Source organism: Gadus chalcogrammus, chromosome 9 (genome assembly GCF_026213295.1).
Source record: "Gadus chalcogrammus isolate NIFS_2021 chromosome 9, NIFS_Gcha_1.0, whole genome shotgun sequence".
In the NCBI taxonomy this organism is placed as follows: Eukaryota; Metazoa; Chordata; class Actinopteri; order Gadiformes; family Gadidae; genus Gadus; species Gadus chalcogrammus.
In genome coordinates this window covers 11,642,986-11,663,932 of record NC_079420.1, presented here as the reverse complement: position 1 = coordinate 11,663,932, position 20,947 = coordinate 11,642,986, and the positions used below count along the sequence as shown (strand labels likewise).

At 46.2% G+C, this 20,947-nt stretch overlaps 3 protein-coding genes across 3 annotated transcripts; all 3 read right to left on the bottom strand.

Moving 5' to 3' along the window:
* Nucleotides 1-4,472: 4,472 nt before the first annotated feature.
* LOC130388546 (troponin I, fast skeletal muscle-like) lies at nt 4,473-8,631 on the bottom strand. The gene is made up of 7 exons (XM_056597880.1): nt 8,538-8,631; nt 7,357-7,389; nt 6,915-6,951; nt 5,789-5,917; nt 5,430-5,519; nt 5,089-5,262; nt 4,473-4,868 (listed from the first exon to the last, which is right to left on the bottom strand). Exons 2-7 carry the CDS (start codon nt 7,362-7,364, stop codon nt 4,794-4,796), a joined length of 513 nt encoding a protein of 170 aa, XP_056453855.1. The 5' UTR covers nt 7,365-7,389; nt 8,538-8,631; the 3' UTR covers nt 4,473-4,793.
* A 410-nt stretch (nt 8,632-9,041) lies between these two features.
* Nucleotides 9,042-15,941, bottom strand: LOC130388543 (troponin I, fast skeletal muscle-like). The gene is made up of 8 exons (XM_056597875.1): nt 15,748-15,941; nt 15,016-15,114; nt 13,751-13,777; nt 12,778-12,817; nt 11,618-11,746; nt 10,945-11,034; nt 10,012-10,185; nt 9,042-9,842 (listed from the first exon to the last, which is right to left on the bottom strand). The coding sequence occupies exons 1-8, from the start codon at nt 15,774-15,776 to the stop codon at nt 9,768-9,770; spliced, it is 663 nt and encodes a 220-aa protein (XP_056453850.1). The 5' UTR covers nt 15,777-15,941; the 3' UTR covers nt 9,042-9,767.
* An 81-nt stretch (nt 15,942-16,022) lies between these two features.
* On the bottom strand, nt 16,023-20,889 carry LOC130388545 (troponin I, fast skeletal muscle-like). Its single transcript, XM_056597879.1, has 7 exons — nt 19,807-20,889; nt 18,141-18,164; nt 17,777-17,816; nt 17,463-17,591; nt 16,916-17,005; nt 16,386-16,559; nt 16,023-16,226 (listed from the first exon to the last, which is right to left on the bottom strand). The coding sequence occupies exons 2-7, from the start codon at nt 18,146-18,148 to the stop codon at nt 16,152-16,154; spliced, it is 516 nt and encodes a 171-aa protein (XP_056453854.1). The 5' UTR covers nt 18,149-18,164; nt 19,807-20,889; the 3' UTR covers nt 16,023-16,151.
* Nucleotides 20,890-20,947: the final 58 nt, after the last annotated feature.

Here is a 20,947-nt window from a genome sequence, read left to right as displayed (position 1 = left end):
GGGAAGTGACACCAACCCTGAAGACACGCCCCCTCCTTTCACCTCCTCTAATCTTCTCCTTCTTCTCTCCCCCCTCCTCCCTTGTTGTGTTCATTGATTGATTGGACCTTCATCATATTTAGTAATGTATTATCTGAGGACGTGTGGCTCGTGGGAGGGGGTGGCCCTGAGGATGTGTTCCAGGGCCGCTGGGTTCTGACCCAGGCCCCTGCTGAGGCCTGTTGCAGTTTGGGGGGTCTTTACAGCGAGCCCACAGACCAGTCCAATAAACTCAGGGACACAACCCCATAAATACACAGCTGGGACACAGCTGAACCAGGAGCTGTGGACGGAGAGGAGCCTACTGGTCCAACTGGGAGCCGCCCAATGCAACCACAGTCTGCTACTGGTTACACTGGGAGCTGTCCAATACAACCACAGTCTATACGGTCCGACGAGCCAGGAGGCGGTCCTCCTTAGAGGGGACCCCCACACTCTGTACTGTCCTCCTTAGAGGGGACCCCCACACTCTGTACTGTCCTCCTTAGAGGGGACCCCCACACTCTGTACTGTCCTCCTTAGAGGGGACCCCCACACTGTATACTGTCCTCCTTAGAGGGGACCCCCACACTCTGTACTGTCCTCCTTAGAGGGGACCCCCACACTGTACTGTCCTCCTTAGAGGGGACCCCCACAGTCTACACTGTCCTCCTTAGAGGGGACCCACACTCTCTACACTGTCCTCCTCAGAGGGGACCCCCACACTCTACACTGTCCTCCTCAGAGGGGACCCCCACACTCTACACTGTCCTCCTCAGAGGGGACCCCCACTCTCTACACTGTCCTCCTCAGAGGGGACCCCCACTCTCTACACTGTCCTCCTCAGAGGGGGTCCCCACTCTCTACACTGTCCTCCTCAGAGGGGACCCCCACACTCTACACTGTCCTCCTCAGAGGGGACCCCCACACTCTACACTGTCCTCCTCAGAGGGGACCCCCACACTCTACACTGTCCTCCTCAGAGGGGACTTCCACTCTTAGGAGAGCAAGTCCCCCGCAGACTTCCTCTCCACTCCACTCACCCGCGGTGGAAGGCGCTCCCCACTGACCTCAGGACAGCTGAACCCTGACCCCTCTCCCCTCACAGGTTAACTCATCTGCTCAGTCTGCACCGTGGCCCATGAAGAACAGGTTTCTGTATCGTAGCACTGGTAGTTTGCCTTTTTGACACACTGTACGTTCACGTGTGACTCTGGGTGGAACCTTAATGGCTGACCTTGTTCTGCCAAGCAGAACGTTGAGACGCCAAACGTTCCCTAATCGCGTGTATGAACGAGGCAGGACAGAAGGAGTGACCCGTGTGCTATGGGTTGATGACATCATGACCCAGATGCCATGCGGAGACCGAGTCTGGGTCTATCCCAGCCAGGGCCTACCTCAGTCAGGGTCTATCTCAGCCTGGGTCCCTCCCAGCCTCAGTCTATCTCAGCCTGGGTCTATCTCAGCCTGGGTCAGGGGGAGAAGGGGAGGACTGCTCAAGCCTCCTGGTCTCCAGCCGGCTTCCTGCTCCCTGCCCTCAGGGCCCGGGACCAGACGGCAGCAGCTGCTTTCTCTGATGAATCACAGAACCCTGACGCACAGGCAGCACGCTTACACAACGGATAACACAACACGCAAACATAAACCCAGGGTTTAGAGACCCAGGGAGTAGAGGCCCAGGGAGTAGAGACCCAGGGGGGTAGAGACCCAGGGGGTAGAGACCCAGGGAGTAGAGGCCCGTGGAGTAGAGACCCAAGGGGTAGAGACCCAGGGAGTAGAGACCCAGGTGGGTAGAGACCCAGGTAGAGACCCAGGGGGTAGAGACCCAAGGGGTAGAGACCAAGGGGGGTAGAGACCCAGGTAGAGACCCAGGGGGTAGAGACCCAAGGGGTAGAGACCCAGGGGGGTAGAGACCCAGGTAGAGACCCAGGGGGTAGAGACCCAGGTAGAGACCCAGGTGGAGACCCAGGGGGTAGAGACCCAGGTAGAGACCTAGGTGGAGACCCAGGGGGTAGAGACCCAGGGGGTAGAGACCCAGGGGGGTAGAGACCCAGGTAGAGACCCAGGGGGTAGAGACCCAGGAGGTAGAGACCCAGTTGGAGACCCCGGGGGTAGAGACCCAGGTGGAGACCCCGGGGGGGTAGAGACCCGGGTGGAAACCCGGGTGGAGACCCAGGGGGATCCAGGTGTGTCTGTACAAATTAAAGCCTGTGTGACGCTACATTCTAATTGGCTGAGGTCATGCGCCAAGAGAGGCTGATCCGGCCAATCATAGATCCGCAGTGTGTGTTCTAGAAACCAACAGAACACACACACACAGAAGAACACAACACCTGAGACCGCCAGCAGGGGGCAGGCTGAGGCTAAATACACACGGATCAGAGAGAGGGAGAGAGAGAGAGAGAGAGAGAGAGAGAGAGAGAGAGAGAGAGAGAGAGAGAGAGAGAGAGAGAGAGAGAGAGTGAGGGGGAGAGGGAGAGGGAGAGAGAGAGAGAGGAGAGAGGAGAGAGAGAGAGAGAGAGAGAGAGAGAGAGAGAGAGAGAGAGAGAGAGAGAGAGAGAGAGAGAGAGAGAGAGAGAGAGAGGATTTTAAGGCAGAGCAGACCTGCCCCCTAGTGGTTGTTACTGGTATGTTTCCTCCTTTCTACTCCTCATCACAGCAGGAAAACACAACATACAAAATATATACATAAACATATGCATATATATTATATATATATGGAGGAGGGACCTCTCCCTGGAAGGAGACTCCTCTTGTGGGTCCTTCTCCAGGTATCCCCCCTCGGTCTGGGGAGGTTCTCCTCTGGGTCCTTTAGAGGACTTAGGGTCCGACTGAGAGAATGGGTCCACTAGACCAGAGGGGGTTCACCAGACCAGAGGGGTCCACCACATGAGAGGGGGTCCACCAGACCAGAGGGGGTCCATCAGACCAGAGGGGTCCACCACATAAGAGGGTGTCCACCAGACCAGAGGGGGTCCACCAGACCCAGAGGGGTCCACCACACCAGAGGGGTCCACCAGACCAGAGGGGGTCCACCACACCAGAGGGGTCCACCAGACCAGAGGGGTTCACCAGACCAGAGGGGTCCACTAGACCAGAGGGGGTCCAGAGGGGGTCCACCAGACCAGAGGGGGTCCACTTGACCAGAGGGGGACCAGACCTCCTCCCCCTGGTAGCTGACCAACATCAAATCAAAACATGACAAAACCCAGATCAAAGGATCAATCCAGGACCTGGGGCTGACAGGGGGGGGGGGGTATGTGTCCCCCCCCCCAGGCCCCCTATAGGCCAGGCCCCTGGGACCTCTTCCCCCCGTCCCAGCAGAGCCCAGACCCAGGAGAGGACCAGGCCTGAGAGACGTCTGTTCCTCTCGGGTTGTGTGGTGTCCAAACTTAGCCCTGTGGCTTCCTGGCATTCCCCCGCGGGCTGGAGGATAAACTTAGCACAGCCCACTGCCCTCGCTGCTACGTGAGCCACCGGAGCCAGGGGCCCCCCAGGGGCCATTAAATACCACCTGGGAGACCATAGAAGGAGTGTTAGGGTGGTCTTGGTCCTGGTGGGGGGGGGGGGGGGGGGGAACTGGGTGCAGGAGAATTAACACGCCTTTGATCTCTCATTATGGTCCTTATGTCAGGAGATGATCAGAGCAGAACCTCACAGAACATCTAATGTGTCAGTTTGGACGTCCCAGCACTACTAACATGTTGACTTCGTGAACATGTTGTTCACGAAGTACTGCGTAGTTAACCGTAGTGATTAGAAATGTACACACTTATTGTATGTTGTACGTCCTGGCGCTTAATGTACGCACTTATTGTAAGTTGTACATCCTTGCACTTAAAAATAGTACTTAGAATTGTGTAGCATCTTATCCTAGCTATCTTTGTTGTATACGGGGAATTGGTTAACCTAGTGATTGTTAGTGCTTGGCACTTGGTTCTATGAACATCCTTACTGTACCAACAGCGATATATTGTTGTTTCTCCTTCTTCTGACAAATGTACTTATTGTAAGTCGCTATGGATGTAAGCGTCTGCTAAATGCCCTCACTGTAAATGTAAATGCATGGGTTGTCACCATAATGATGCTTAGTTAAGAGTAGGAATTAGTGTTGGTGTGATCTCCCATCTGAATAGTTGATTAAGGACTTTTTACTGAAGAATATCATACCAGCCCTAGATCCTAGATATATTTTATGAGCAGCAACTCTTGATTCATCAGATGAAACCTTTTACAAGGATCAGGGCAGCTACTGAGAACTACAGTGCCTTAAACTGTGTGCGTCCAAACAGGTGGAACAGGCCTGAAAGCCATCCATCATAACAGAACTAGCCCCTAAACACCAAGGTAGGACTTGAAAAACATGAGGAGAAGTCCTTGGTACCATAACCACACTTAAACAACCCTAGGGTTAGACACAACCTTAAACACACAAAGAAACAGTCAAAGAAGAGAAACACAAAACAGTGGGACAACTTGATGGTTTTTCCTCTTTTATTCGATATCTCTTGAACAAAGTGGAGGTGCCCGAGCGCCTGAAGCAGAGGCTGTGAGGCACGCTGGTGTGTGAGGAACCAAAGACCTTCAGACCTGACGTGAAAACCACCTGACCACGTGACACCAACCCCATCGAGAACCTTCACCACTTTCTCCAATATGACACATCCAAGAACCCCAAACACACACTTGTTGACCAACCACCTGGTTCCACCAACGGATAAGACCAGCAGTTTACAGAGACGGACGGACGGCACATAGACACACGGTCAGGATGCTTAGGATGTCTCAAACATCTTCTTCCTGTCAGCCTTGTCCTCAATGTTCTTACGCCAATCTCCAGCCTCCGCCGACTGTGGAAGAGAACATTCTTTAGTATCTCTCTTCAGCTCCTCTGATCAGACCACACTCTTACACTGAATGATTTCAGTAAGTGAAAACTAAACCTTCACTTACATCAAGGATTACAAGAGGAACACAAGAGATGTTCCTCTGAAGTAAACAACTCATTAAACAATGACCATCATTGGCAGATCAATGACGACTTAATAAATAAAATAAATGGTTTCTCACCTCCTCCTTGACCTCCTTCTTGACCTGCTTGAGGCTGGACCTCAGGTCCATGGTGACCTTGTGTTTGGAGCCCAGCAGGGCCGCCAGCATGGAGTCAGCAGACATGCGCACCTTCTTCAGGGCTGGCTTCTTCACGCCCACCAGGTCAACAACCTTGATCTTCAGATCCTCGATCTAGGAGAAAGGATGGCATGGCTGGTGGTGTAAATGATGAAGATGGGTATGACAGAGTAAATTATGGTGTTGTTGTCAATGTAAAGTTGTTGATGATGGTGGAGTAGGTGGGTTGAAGGTTCTGATAATGACCCTAGTGCTGATAAAGATTATGATGATGATGTTACCTCTTTGTCGGCCTTGCCCACTTTTGCCTCAGCGTCGTACCTCTCCTCATCCAGTCGGTCAAGGATGGCCGCCAGCTTCTTGCACGTTTCCTGCTCACAGACAAAATAGTACAATGCTAACAGTTTAGTGTGGGGCTAACATGGTTAGCTGCTTAGCGCGCCATGGTTGTACAGTGGGATTTTAGCACAAATTATTGTTGGTTTTAACTTTTTAGATCAGTGGTGATATTTTAGTGATGTAATGTCCTAGCATGCTAACAGTGTAAGCTAGTTATGTGTAATCCCAGCATGCTAGTCCCATGTTAGCGTCTGAGTGTGATTTCCTAGCATGCTAGCCGCGTATTAGCTAGAGAGTGTACCATGAGGGCGGCCTGGTCTCCAGAGAGGTCGGGGGCGGGGCAGTTCTCAGCCATGTGGTTCTCCTTGGCTGCGATGGCCTCCTTCTTCTCCTCCTCGATCCAGTTAGCCGCGATTGACAGGATCAAACTCTGAAGTACACACCCACTCATTAGTAACATAGACGTTACTCACTGTTCACTACTGATACACTCATTACTCATTACTAATACACTCATTACTCATTACTAATACACTCATTACTCATTACTAATACACTCATTACTGATGCACTCAATACTCACTACTGATACACTCAATACTCACTACTGATACACTCAATACTCACTACTGATACACTCAATACTCACTACTGATACACTCAATACTCACTACTGATACACTCAATACTTTCTACTGATACACTCAGTACTCACTACTGATACACTCAATACTCACTACTGATACACTCAATACTTTCTACTGATACACTCAGTACTCACTATTTACTACTGATACACTCATAACTCGCTACTGATACATGATTATTCACTATTGATTCACTCACTACTGATACACTCAATAATCCCTACTGATACACTCACTATTAAATATTGATACATTCATTATTCACAACTGATAAACTCATCACTCACTATTCACTACTGATACACTCATTCACTACTGATACACTCATTCACTACTGATACACTCATTCACTACTGATACACTCATTACTCACTACTGATACACTCAATAATCCCTACTGATTCACTCATTACTCACTACTGATACACTCAATATTCACTACTGATTCACTCATTACTCACTACTGATACACTCATTACTCACTACTGATACACTCATTACTCACTATTCACTACTGATATACTCATTACTCACTATTCACTACTGATATACTCATTACTCACTACTGATACACTCATTACTCACTATTCACTACTGATATACTCATTACTCTTTGTTCAATATTATCGAGCATGGTCCATCAATAGTTGGAGTAATATAGGAGGAATTTTCATACATCTTTATGTGTGGGCATGTGTGTGTGCGTGCGTGTGCGTGTGCGTGTGCGTGTGTGTGTGTGTGTGTGTGTGTGTGTGTGTGTGTGTGTACGTGTGTGTGTACCTTCAGGTGGTGCCTGCGGCTGGAGGTCATTTTTTTCCTGCAAACAAAAAAAGAATTGATTTGATCATGACAATGGATTTAGTCATGATTTAGTGTTATTGTGATTTGGTGATGCTGTGATTAAATATTTATGTGATTTGCTTGATTTAACGATGGTGTGATTTTGGTTAGGCTATATGATGTTGTGACTTGGTGATGTAATGTTCTGCATTAAATGTATGTATGCATGACTTGTATTATTTTATTTGTGGCTCTGTCATTTCATGGATGGAATCCTGTGGCATAATGTGATGGGGAGGTGAGGCTGATGGCCAGTGGGATTCTATGAGCTGCAGTGTGGATCTATGAGCTGCAGTCTGAATCTATAACTTGCAGTGAGGTGCAGTCTTAATCTGAAAAATTGCAGTGAGGTGTAGTGTGAATCTATAAGTTGCAGACTCACTCAGACATCTTGGTGCTTTCTGGGTTCCACAATCTGTGGAGAGATAGTCAGAGGTCAGATCAGCAGGGCAGAGGTGAAGCGAGGAGGTCGTGGGTGACGGAGGAGGAGTGATGTGTTGGGGTGGAAGGGGCTGATCTCAGCAGCTTGGTAGCAGGACGGTAATGGAAGCTGAGGAGTGGCTAAACTTATCCTGGGATCAGATGTCCCAGGCGACCATCAGCACTTCTTGATCAGAATGTAGTCCGACTGTCTTACAGAGCCCTTTAAATCCTCTAATAATACCCTCTGGTTAATAACCGGCATGGAGCACATGGTGTTGAAAAGGTTATAAGTTAAAAGTAGGGATTCCATTATTCAAATGTAATTAATTCTTTAAATGATGACCACATACTTGTAGGCAGCATGGGAGCTATGCTATTGGTTACCAATGTTTAGAAGATAATGGTTTACACAACGTCCCAGTCCAACTCCAAGTTTTGTTGGTGATGAAGCCGTACACGTCATATAAAACCATTCCAATATTCTATCATCTATTAAGGTTACAAACACTTAGACACGAGGAAGGGTCTGCAACTAAATTAATGGTATCAGTGGATGGATGATGAGGTAAGATAAGATAAATGGTCTTTATAAATCCAAGATGGGTATTCCAAGGAACTTCATAATTGAGCAGGAAAGTTTGTCAAGAGTCATAGACAAATAATTAAACACAATGACTTAACTAACCACCAGCCACCTTACTAGCCAACTAACTAACTAACTAACCACTATCCACCTCACCAGTCACCTAAATAACCATTAGCATCCTAATTAACCAGAGCCAGCAAAACCCACAACTAGCATTATGTTCTCCTCTCTTAAGTACTTCACAGTGTAACGACATTATGGGATGGAATAAGGAACTTTTCTTGAAGAGTCTCTGCTTCGGGTCGCTGCCGGAGTCAGAGTTGAGGGTTTAAGATCACCTTTTAACGACTTAGTGCAAACCTTAGCGTTAGCCTCCACTTGCCTGGGGTCAAGACCCCTCAAACGCCGCCGGAAAAACGGCTGGTCAAAGAGACAGGTCAGAGGTCAACGGCTAACACCTATGCCCACTTTAGTGTAGAGCAAAGAGAGTGATGCCTTGCTAGCTTGAGGAAGAAAAGAGGACTTTTCAGAAGATAAAGGAGATTTTGTCTCACCTTAAGAAGAAAGAGGAGTAACGACACACTGGGTGGACGATGAAGAAGACTCGCCGCAGACGCACACAAAGATCATACACAGTATATAAGGCAGTCTGGGGTCCTCTTTATGGAAACGCTTTCAATCCCCAACCAATGGGCCTGGAGCTCCTGAAATACCCTGCCCAACCCTGCCCTCATGCCCTCCTCTCCCCCCGCACCCCCGCTCCCCCTCTCACCCCAGGCGTCCCCCACCAGCTGACGGCTCCCTCAGCATGGAGGGGAGCGGCCATGTTGGGGTCCAGACAGGAACAGTTTGGGTCTAAGGAGTCACTTTAAGGTTATGGTCTAATAAGTCGCTTTAAGGTTTTAGGGTCTAATGAGTCGCTTTAAGGTTTTAGGGTCTAATGAGTCAATTTACGGTTTTAGGGTCTAATGAGTCACTTTAAAGTTTTAGGGTCTGATGAGTCTCTTTAAGGTTTGAGAGTCTGATGAGTCGCTTTAAGATTTTAGGGTCTAATGAGTTGCTTTAAGGTTTCAGGGTCGATGTATATCGATGAGGTCAATAACAGCTTTGAATTGTTTGATGGGTGTATGATTTAACTAAATCTGTTGATCAGTCAATGAGTCAGATTTAGTTTTATTTGGGGCTAGTTCATGTGTTTATTACATGACCCTCTTCAGACAAAAAAAACAGAAAAGAGACAGATGAGGATGGTTTGAAAACACTTAAGTTAGTTCTCTCCAGTGTGAGTGGGACATTAAGTCAATAAATTGAACATCAAAACTTGTTATTTTACAAACATATTCCATATTGTGCGATATTGTGAATAATTTACAATGGAGTAGAAATCATTTAGGTAAGCATCTGTATAACTGCGATTTGTTTACTCTCCAAAGTTGAAAATTATGCTTGGCGGTTACTAAAGTGTGTCCAGCTTCTTATCCAACTAAACTACACACACACACAAAGAACAGTCAACTTATAAAATGAACTAATAAAGCACCTTCAACCTGTACCTACTCTCTCACCCTAACATGCCGATACACAAATGAACCATAAAGTATTAATTCAAAGCATTTATTTTCAACAATTCCAAGAATCCTGTACAATTTGAAGTTTGATTCCTAAATGTTAACATGAGAACTGAAATAGCACTAACTGCGTCCATCAGTCCCCCGGTGGAATCAGAAGCCGAAGGCGTGAAGCAGGAGGAGCTAGACCTCTCCTTCTCCAGCGTCTGGACCTCTCTAGGACGTCTCGAACATCTTCTTCCTGTCCGCCTTGTCCTCAATGTTTTTGCGCCAATCTCCGGCCTCTACGCTCTGAGGAGAAGAAGGGAGAGAAGGTTTAGTTAGTTAGTTCATTACCTGTCCCCTTAGGGAAATTATTTTTCAGCTTAATGTCCACGAACTCCTCCACCAGCTCCTCCACCAACTCCTCCACCAACTCCTCCTCACTACAGACTCCAGGATGGCTCTACACAGTCCTCACCTCCTCCTTGACCTCCTTCTTGACCTGCTTGAGGTTGGACCTGAGGTCCATGGTGACCTTGTGTTTCCCTCCTAGTAGGGCCTGCAGCATGGCATCAGCAGACATGCGGACCTTCTTCAGGGCTGGCTTCTTCACGCCTCCCAGCTCCACCACCTTCATCCGCAGGTCCTCGATCTACCGGGAAGAACATCTTGCTTCGTTAACATGTCTCGCTATAGAAGCTATGATCTCCATGGGATGCTAAATCCGTCAGAGATGGATTTAGCTGAAGCCCCTCGATCAAGAACCTTTTAACCAATGAGTAAGTGAAGGTAAGGTAGTACCATACTAACTAGGGCGCTCCAGGAAAAGGTCCAGGATAGGAGTAGAATTACCTAGTTCAAAGTTACCAGGACATTCTACCTCAAGGTTACTAATTGTTAGATAAGTTAAAGAGAGAAGCAAAGATCAGATTAAGATAAGATATAAGATACGGTCAGGGTAAGGACTTTAACGTAAGGTCATTCAGTAGGGTAGGGTTTAGTCAGGTAAGACAGGGACCGATGAGAGACTTAAACAGTACAATCTAATGGTCCAGGAATCTGCTAGCATGAATCGAAACTAAACACAGTGTATTTTAGTCATTAAAAAGCAGGAAAGGGTAAAACAGTACAGTAATGTAATGTAGGGTAAAACAGTACAGTCCATTAAGGAGCAGGTAGGGGTTAGACAGTACAGAGACAGGTCGTTAAGGTGCAGGTATGGGTAAGACAGTACAGATACAGGTCATTAAGGAGCAGGTAGGGGTAAGACTTTACAGACACAGGTCATCAAGGGGCAGGTAGGGTTTATGGGCATCTTGTCCCAGGATGTTAACAGGTAGACGGAGTTCTTTGGGTACCAAACCCAGAGCCTTGGAGCCGGGAGTCGACCCACTACCCCCCAGACTCTCACCTCCTTGTTGGCCTTCACCACTTTGGACTCCACGTCGTAGCGCTCATCATCTATCTTGTCGGCCGCCTGGGAGAGCTTCTTGCAAATCTCCTGAAGAGGAAGGGGAGACTGTCAGCCCCCGCTCTCAGCTAGCATGAAACCCACCAGAACCAATACTGTCATATCTCTCAGCTAGCATGAAACCCACCAGAACCAATACTGTCATATCTCTCAGCTAGCATCAAACCCACCAGAACCAATACTGTCCTATCTCTCAGCTAGCATCAAACCCACCAGAACCAATACTGCAATATACGCGCACACACACACACACACACACACACACACACACACACACACACACACACACACACACACACACACACACACACACACACACACACACACACACACACACACACACACACACACACACACCTCTCTGGTCAGTAGATGAGGAGCTGAACCATAATGTAATGAGGTGATGCTTTTCCCCTCTTCCAACAGCTCACCATAGTTAATATAGACTTCACCTTTAGGTGGCAGCAAACTCGCCCTAAATGAAGACCTCATGCAGTCCTACCAGAGGTCTAAGGGATACTTTAATAACATAACAGTGAATCATGTCTCTGAGTACAACTCTCTACTCAGACTGGGGTTAGGTGTCAGGGGTCAACATGAGGGTGAGTCCTACCATCAGTGCAGCCAAGTCTCCACTCATGTCGGGGTTAGGGCAGTTCTCGGCCATGTAGTTCTGCTTGGCCTCCACCAGCTCCTGCTTCTCGGTCTCAATCCAGGTTGCTGCAATCTGCAGCATCAGACTCTACAGAGCAGCCCAGGAGAAGGGTTACCCCAAGGAGAAGGGTTACTCCAAGGAGAAGGGTTACTCCAAGGAGAAGGGTTACTCAAGGACAAGGGTTACCCCAGGACTCACTGACCTGGGGTCAGACCAGGAGAAGGTTTACCCCCTGGGGTCAGACCTGGAGAAGGGTCACCCCCAGGACTCACTGACCTGGGGTCAGACTAGGGGAAGGGTCACCCCCAGGACTCACTGACCTGGGGTCAGACTAGTGGAAGGGTCACCCCCAGGACTCACTGACCTGGGGTCAGACTAGGGGAAGGGTCACCCCCAGGACTCACTGACCTGGGGTCAGACTAGGGGAAGGGTCACCCCCAGGACTCACTGACCTGGGGTCAGACTAGGGGAAGGGTCACCCCCAGGTCTCACTGACCTGGGGTCAGACTAGGGGAAGGGTCACCCCCAGGACTCACTGACCTGGGGTCAGACTAGGGGAAGGGTCACCCCCAGGACTCACTGACCTGCTTTACCTGCGCTCGTGTCAATGTAGTGCAGGTAAAGCAGGTAACCCACAGTAAAGCATTACACGTCTCCATGATTATGAGTACCTTGTACTTCTGAATACTGGATGTACTGGTTATTCTACCTCTGAATACTAGATGTACTTACTGGTGAATACTAGATGCACTGGTTATTGTACCTCTGAATACTAGATGTACTGGTTATTGTACTGGTGAATACTAGATGTACTGGTTATTGTACTGGTTAATGCTAGATGTACTCGTTATTGTACTGGTGAACACTAGATGTACTGGTTATTGTACTGGTGAATACTAGATGTACTGGTTATTGTACTGGTGAACACTAGATGTACTGGTTATTGTACTGGTGAATACTAGATGTACTGGTTATTGTACTGATGAATACTAGATGCACTGGTTATTGTACCTCTGAATACTAGATGTACTGGTTATTGTACTGGTGAATACTAGATGTACTGGTTATTGTACTGGTGAATACTAGATGTACTGGTGTTTGTCACAGTGGTGGTTTACCTTCAGATGGTGCCTACGGCTGGAAGTCATTTTCTTTCCGCTGTAGAGAAAAACAAATTGCATTACTTTACATGATGTTATGTTACATTACATTAGATTACACTACGTTACTTTACATTATGTTAGATTACATTATGTTATGTTAGAATACCTTACATTATGCTATGTCACATTCAATTAAATCACGTTACATTATGTTATGATACATTACTTTACATTAGGATGGTTACATTATGTTATACAACATTACATTCAATTACATTAGATTACGTTACATTACATTATGTTATGTTTCATTACTTTACATTATGTTAGATAACATTACACTACATTATGACACATTGCATTAAATTATGTTAGATTACATTATGTTATGTGAAATTACTTTACATTATGTTACATTACATTATGTTACATTACGTTTTGTTACATACTATTATGTTATGTTACATTAAATTATTCTATGTTACATTACATTATTTTATGTTACATTACTTTACATTATGTTACATTGTTATAATAGCTTACATTACATAAAATGATGTTACATAGCATTATGTTACAATACATTAAATTTCATTATGTTAGATTATGTTCGATTAGATTACATTACATTTCATAACATTAAATTATGTTTCATTACATTATGTTACGTGCCATTACATTATGTTTGATTACACTATTTTAGATTAGATTACATTATATCAGATGAAATTACAATTACTTTCATTACATTATGTTAGATGACATTCATTTATGTATCATGGTTAGGGTTAGATTATACTACATTATGTTTGATACCGTTACTTTATATTACATTATTTTAGATTAGAGTAGACCATAAATACTACTTTACTCATCTAAAAACAATATACACACCAAAAAACAACACACATACATAATACAACCCACATGTAAACACATGTAAACAACGCAAAGCGAGGGTTTGCAGGCAGACTAGCAGGATACTCACTCAGACATGATGAGGTTCGGTTCAGGCCTGGAGTAGACGAACCAGGGGAACAGAGGGAGGAGGGCATTATGTTCACGGCATTACCTGGCCCGCACCAGGGGCCCTCAAGGAACCTGGCCCTGCCCTGGGCCCTCAGGCCTTCAGTTAGAGACGCTCCTTCCGTCATCATTTTTAAATCTAGGCTCAAAACACACCTCTTCTCTGGCCTTTCCTCCCCTTTTGTGATATGATGTTATTTTTTATGTTTTCATGTACTGTCAATGTATGCGCTATGTGTTCTTTTATATGTATTTTTTGCACCATGTACGGCACTTTGGCCAGTTAAAATTGTTTTTAAATGTGCCTTATAAATAAATGTTACTTACTTACAGCAGGAGCCTGAAGCCCTAATCATTGAGGATTACCTCCAGCATACCGACCAGATGCTGTGAACACCGAGTTGCCAGACACGCAAGCACAGCCGTTCACACCATACCTAGCATCCCTAGTCACGCACACCACACAAACCAACATACCAAACCTCCCAGTCAGGCACCAGGCCCACCTCGGCCCCTCACTGTCCCATTAAACGCCAGCGTAGCGAAGGGTTCAAATGTTTCCTGAGTCACGCCTGATATAGCCACCCGACGACCAAAGACGGACTCACACCTCTAAGACACACGCACCATTGTGGAGATATGGATAGAATATAGAGATACGAGTGTACTCTTAATTTATTTAAAATGGCTCTCAAACCACGTTTACAAATTGTGTGTTAAATTGAAATTAAATATGAACAAAAAACGTAGTATGTATATGGTTATGGTATGTATAAATAAATGTGTTTGCATAGTTACATACTTTTTTTATTATTACTACTGTATTAGTAAATAAATCCCATTACTGGATGAATACAATACAATATACACTCCATATATACACTCCACATTTAAATATCCTTGATTCATATTTTAATACCCAACAATGATACTTATCTTAGTACGTAACAACTTTTCTACCGACCTGCGTAACGTTTCAGATTAATACTATTTATGTTCTCATTTCCAGAGGTCTTCTGTGAATAACACAAAACAAGGTCCAAACGAGGGAATATCACATCAAGATGGAGAAATGAGATAACACTAATCTGCATCTCCAGACCTGTAGTCCTGCTAATCCCCTCAAACAACTCAGATATCGTCCCACCCATCCTCCCAGCAGCCCGTCCCTGACACCTAGCAGCATCTACCCCCCAGCGGGGGTCCGGTGAGCGGACGGGGTCTTACCTGCTCAGAGAGAAGGTGGAGGCTGGTGGACACGGAGCTGGAGACACTGGGCAGTAGGAATCAACCCCGATGAAACACGGGTATATAGTGTGAGGCGTCCTGTCAGCACAAAGCACAGCCCTCTTTATGGGCGCAGAGGACCCTGCAGACCAATCCGCCGCCAGCCTCCCGAAATACCAGCATACCTCCACAACTAAGCTCTTAAAAGTGTCTTAGGAAGTTGTCTCAGGGACACAACAGGGCTCTCGGGTTGCACAGGGAGGAGGGTGAGCCCAGGGGAGAGGAGGACTTGTGATGTGGAGCCGAAGTCTCAACACTATAAGACAATATCGCCCCCTCCATGGTAGCTCTAAAAAGGTTTAGTGTGACCCTTAAACAAGGTGAAAGCGTAGTTTAAAACAATGTTGAAAGTGGGTACTCTTTCAACATTGGTAGTTAAGTATTCGGTCGATTCTTTAGAATATTGTTTTCATGCAGATAGCTGTCAATCATCCTTCAGAATACCAGCCTGGAACAGAGCACCTCATGCACTCAGCAGTTAATGAGTTCATCCATTGATTCATTGATTCATTGATTCATATCTTTCTTCGAACATGCTGCCGCAAAATCGGTCAAAGACGGAAATGTCTAAGGTGGTGTCAAGTGTCTACAGAACTTATTTCTGACATTGTGTTTTCAAAGTCCGAGGCACCATTAAAGAGAAGGTTGAGAAACAAAAGGATGTGTACTCACCCTTCGGGGTTACCAAGACAATCAGACATGAAGAACTACAAACAGGAGGTATGGTCCTCAGTACAAAACAGCCGGGAATCAAAGCCCTTAGTTTGAGTGGAGGATCTTCTCTGAAGGCAGGAGGCCAGCATCCTTCGGGAAGAGAGCAAGAGACCAACGGCCAGCCCAGGCTGACTCTCTACTGACCTCTGGTGGATCTCAGTACATCCTGTTCCCTTTTAAACCCCTACCCAGACCCCTCTTCCACCCATCTCAGTACTCACTGAGGATACCTTACGTAACTACACCCTGAAGAAGACTCCAAGAGGACATCAAAGCCTTATTCAAAAGATTTAATGGGAAAAAACTGATTATTCCAGTTCCATGGAAAAGTCAAAAACATCAGTGAGGAAAAGCAAAAGTATTTAGGACGTCTCAAACATCTTCTTCCTGTCAGCCTTGTCCTCAATGTTCTTACGCCAATCTCCAGCCTCCACCGCCTGGGGAAGAGAACGTTGTTTAGTTTAGTGTAGTAAGGGATTCACTTACATCAAGGATTATCGGAGGAACGCAAGAGATGTTCCTCTGAACTATACAACGCTGCTAACAATGACCATCATTGGCAGACGACTTGATAAATAAAATAGGTTGTTCCTCACCTCCTCCTTGACCTCCTTCTTGACCTGCTTGAGGTTGGACCTCAGGTCCATTGTGACCTTGTGTTTCCCTCCCAGCAGGGCCGCCAGCATGGAGTCAGCAGACATACGGACCTTCTTTAGGGCTGGCTTCTTCACACCTCCAAGCTCCACCATCTTCAGCTTCAGATCTGTGATCTGTGAGGGGAACAGAACATCAGGAACGTTGAGCATCACTTCATCCAGACCACTTCATGTTGCTATTGATGGCTCATTAGAGCTTTGGAACCTTTAACCACTGGGCAACAGGAAAGAGAACTCCCAACCCGATCTAGTGCTGAGGAATCACAGGATTAGAACCCCAAACCTCTAAAGAAGGAAGTTGCTAGTCCACAGTGGAAGAGCACCATGAAGGACATTGATATGCATGAGGGTAGCTTAATGAACACATGACTATGAGAGGATGCTTGGTTTCACTGAGTGTGAAAGTCTGTCTTTTCCCTTGGCTGTCATGCAACATAACTACAGATATACAAGATCTACACAATAAGTACCTCCTTGTCAGCCTTCTGTACTTTGGCCTCTGTGTCGTAGCGTTCTTCATCAATTCTGTCCGCAGCCTGTTGAAGCTTCTTGCAGATTTCCTGTTGACAGAACATGGTCTCCCTTAAGATCAGCACAGAGTACACGAGAATAGCATTATGCTAAGGGTTAGAACTAGCAGCTGTGTTGGGGATGTGTTTAGAGTTCATTAAGGAAGGGTTAGCTTAAGGGTGGAGTGTTTAAGGCAAGGGGCTAACACTAGGCTTAGCCTAATGTTGAGTGTTTTACACTAAGGGCTAACACTAAGGTTGGCCTAAGGTTCAGTGTTTACCACTAAGGGCTAATGCTAGGGTTAGCCTAAGGTTGAGTGTTTAACACTAAGGGCTAACACTAGGGTTAGCCTAAGGTTCAGTGTTTAACACTAAGGGCTAATGCTAGGGTTAGCAACAGGTAGTTAGGTCCAGTCTTGGTCTCCAGTCAGGTCAGAGTTATGGTTCAGGGTTTAAGGGTTTAGGGTTCAGGGTTTTAAGGTACTAGGGGCTAGGTGTTGAGTGTTACCAGGAGAGCAGCCTGGTCGCCACTAAGGCTGGGGGCGGGGCAGTTCTCAGACATGTAGGCGGCCTTTGTCTCCACCGCCTCCTTGGTCTCCACCTCAATCCAATCAGCAGCGATCTGCAGGATCAGACTCTGGAGGGACGAAAACAACAGCTTTAGCATTCATATCATATCATCAATCATCCATCATCCTCCATCACCCATCCATCCACCATCACCACCCATCACTCAGCATCATCCATCAACCATCCATCTAGCCTGGTGTCGTGGCCTGTTGTCATGGCAACATGGCCTCGTTCATGCATGCGCCTCCTCACCTTGAGATGGTGCCTACGGCTCGACGTCATCTTCTTTACCCTGAAGCACGAAAGAGAACATCACATCACATCACAGACACTACATCACATTACACCACATTAGATGACACTACATTACACCACTAGCCAGGATAGTCTGGCTGTTAGCCCGAGGATACTGGGTCTGATCCCAAATGCTGTCCAGGCATCCTAGAGCAAGTCGAGCTCTATGACGCCCTCAGGAGGAGCCCTTCTCTAAACCGTAACTACTGAGTTCTCCATCAGTCCACTGTTTTCTCCACAGTATGGTATGTTGAATGTAGGAGTGGCCTCATGATAGAACATTAAGAACATTATACAACTCATTATTAAGCATCATACTCACTCAGTCATCTTGGCGAAGTGAGACCTGAAAAAGACAGACAAGAAGTTTGTCAAACGTGGATATTTCTCTGGAGTTGGTCCTGTCCTCATGTCATCACTCATAAGTTAACCATGTTCTCCATCAGGACTAACCCCGTTAGGTTAGTCCCTAAAACCTCCTGAAACCTTCAGCTCACAGCCTAGCCAGCCCCCCTTAAACCGCCTCAGCTATGGAGGTCTGGAGAGGGTTGGTTCTAGGAGGGTTGGTTCTAAGAACGTATTTCTATGGTCTGCTATGGAGGTCTGTGAGAGGGTTGGTTCTAGGTGGGTCGGTTCTACGGTCTGCTATGGAGGTCTGTGAGAGGGTTGGTTCTAGGCGGGTCGGTTCTATGGTCTGCTATGGAGGTCTGGAGAGGGTTGGTTGTAGGAAGGTTGGTTCTAGGAAGGTATTTCTACTGTCTGCTATGCAGGTATGGAGAGGGTTGGTTCTATGAATGCATTTCTATGGTCTGCTATGGAGGTCTGGAGAGGGTTGGTTCTATGAAGGTATTTCTATGGTCTGCTATGGAGGTCTGGAGAGGGTTGGTTCTATGAAGGTATTTCTATGGTCTGCTATGGAGGTCTGGAGAGGGTTGGTTCTATGAAGATATTTCTACGGTCTGCTATGGAGGTCTGGAGAGGGTTGGTTCTATGAAGATATTTCTACGGTCTGCTATGGAGGTCTGGAGAGGGTTGGTTCTATGAAGATATTTCTACGGTCTGCTATGGAGGTCTGGAGAGGGTTGGTTCTATGAAGATATTTCTATGGTCTGCTATGGAGGTCTGGAGAGGGTTGGTTCTATGAAGGTATTTCTACGTTTTGGAGGTCTGGAGATCTTCCTGAAGCAGGTGCGCTAGCTAATTTTAACTGAGGGTCAAAGGTTACAAGGGACATTTTTGGAATAATTTTATGAGTGGGGTGATGGGGGAGGGGGAGGGGGAGGGGGAGAGGGAGAGGGAGGGGTGGGAGGGGGGAGGGTATGGGTTAGTTGGGTACGGGTTAGTGGGAGGGTTAGTAGGGTTAAGGCTCTTACCCTACTGACGGTTATTAACTGTTAATTAACGGCTAGGTAATGTTATTACTGCATTAACTAATGTTAAAATATCCTTATTGCAAAGTGTAACCCATTAGTAAATTGTCAGCACTAGTTAAGTCATTATGTACTTATTACTAGTTATGTTTTGATGAGCACCTTGTCCAACTGCTACACCACAAAGTACTTTACCTATGTTGTACCACAGTACCATTTTGTACAAGAGTACTATCTAGTAATATCTACAACTAGAGTACTATCTAGTACTAGATAGTACTCTGGTACTGGATAGTAGTAAATAGTAATAGATAGTACTCTAGCACTAGATAGAATTAGATGTTACTAGATAGTACCCTAGTACTATCTAGTACTAGAAAGTATACTCCAGAGTTCTATGTTGTACTTCCTCTTCGGTGACGCTACACATGAGATACAGGACTCACACGTTTCCGCATGTGGAGCACTTCATATCCTTGGCCTGAACTACCAATCAAATATATACCAAAACAAAGCACACTCCCATACAGAAACCTATTTTTTATAGCAGCACACAGATCAGCAGATCAGAGCAGGACATACTCTGATCCACAGGAACACAAAAATGAGTTTTCTTACCTTGGAGGCTGTGAGGAGAGAGGGGAGTTGAGGACACAGCAGCAGCAGCAGTAGTAGTAGTAGTAGTAGTAGTTGTATATATATGAGCTTCTCTTTCCTCCAGGACCCTCTCTTTATGGTAATGAGGGCAGAATTAAACCAATGAAACGCGGAGCTCCTGAAATACATCATCTTTTGACCAGGAACATCGTAAATCCTCCTCTGCGGACGGGTTTGCGACACCTGGAAGGACAGCTCAGCAGTCCTGCGGCGGAGGCAGGGATGGGTGCAGGGTGCAGTGCAGCTCATAATTCAGCTCCTTCCACAGACAACCCAAAACAAGAGAGGAAACAACACAGAAACTTAAAAACCAAACAGCTAGGGAGAGGGCCTCACATTGGGAGACCCCCAACAGACACACAGCAGACAGCAACACACAACACACACAAACAACAGATGGTGACACATAGTAAATAACAGGAAGATGACAATATGTAGAAAGCTTTTGGCTCACCTTTCACATGATGGAGGTTTCTTCTCGCTGTCGCTTTTGAACATAATGTATTGACTCTTGGGTTTAATCTTTTGTGCTTGGGGTTTGATTGTTTATTTTATGGCATAGGATTTGATTTTATGTGTTTATCTTCAGGTTCAATCAATTCATCAAGTCTGTTTTAGGTATTTTTTTTGTATTTCCTGGGGTTTGATAATTAAGGGTTTTAGGTTAAGGAGTGCAGGTTATAGGGTTGATTTGTTTTAGGGTGTAGGGGGTAGTGATAGGATTAGGATTAGGGCTCAGGGGGTAGGGATAGAGTACAAGCCGTGCTAAGGGTTAGGGTTAGGGCTCAGGGGGTAGGGACAGGGTACAGGTTGGTGATAAGGGCTGTGTGATCATTCATTTCAGGGCTTCTGTTTTAAGTTATAGGATCAAACAGCTCTGTGAGGAGGGTTTTGGTTGTTTGGTTTTTGGCTCAAAAATCCGCATTGCGCAGAAGTTTGAATGTTCAGAACTCTGTTAAAGGACTTTTTGTGATGTAAACATTGTCACGAGTGCTGTGTAAAGATCTTCTTAGTACTTCTCACTAAGATCTAAGACTCATGTTGCTGAAACGAAAGTGATCTCGTCTAGCTCAAACTGGGTTTCAGTACGATAGGGAGGTGT

What these genes read in the sequence shown, in the direction of transcription:
- LOC130388546 (XM_056597880.1), bottom strand. An exon ending in TGGGCAAGGCCGACAAAGAG is followed by an intron (nt 5,263 to 5,429) that starts GTAACATCATCA and finishes CCTTTCTCCTAG; the next exon opens with ATCGAGGATCTGAAGATCAA. An exon ending in AGAAGGAGGTCAAGGAGGAG is followed by an intron (nt 4,869 to 5,088) that starts GTGAGAAACCAT and finishes TCTCTTCCACAG; the next exon opens with TCGGCGGAGGCTGGAGATTG.
- LOC130388543 (XM_056597875.1), bottom strand. Translation starts at nt 15,776, where the DNA reads ATGTCTGATTGTCTTGGTAACCCCGAAGG. An exon ending in TGTCTTGGTAACCCCGAAGG is followed by an intron (nt 15,115 to 15,747) that starts GTGAGTACACAT and finishes TTGTGCTGACAG; the next exon opens with GACGCCTCACACTATATACC. An exon ending in AGAAGGAGGTCAAGGAGGAG is followed by an intron (nt 9,843 to 10,011) that starts GTGAGGACTGTG and finishes TCTTCTCCTCAG; the next exon opens with AGCGTAGAGGCCGGAGATTG.
- LOC130388545 (XM_056597879.1), bottom strand. An exon ending in GCCGTAGGCACCATCTCAAG is followed by an intron (nt 17,592 to 17,776) that starts GTGAGGAGGCGC and finishes TCGTCCCTCCAG; the next exon opens with AGTCTGATCCTGCAGATCGC. An exon ending in TACAGAAGGCTGACAAGGAG is followed by an intron (nt 16,560 to 16,915) that starts GTACTTATTGTG and finishes TTCCCCTCACAG; the next exon opens with ATCACAGATCTGAAGCTGAA.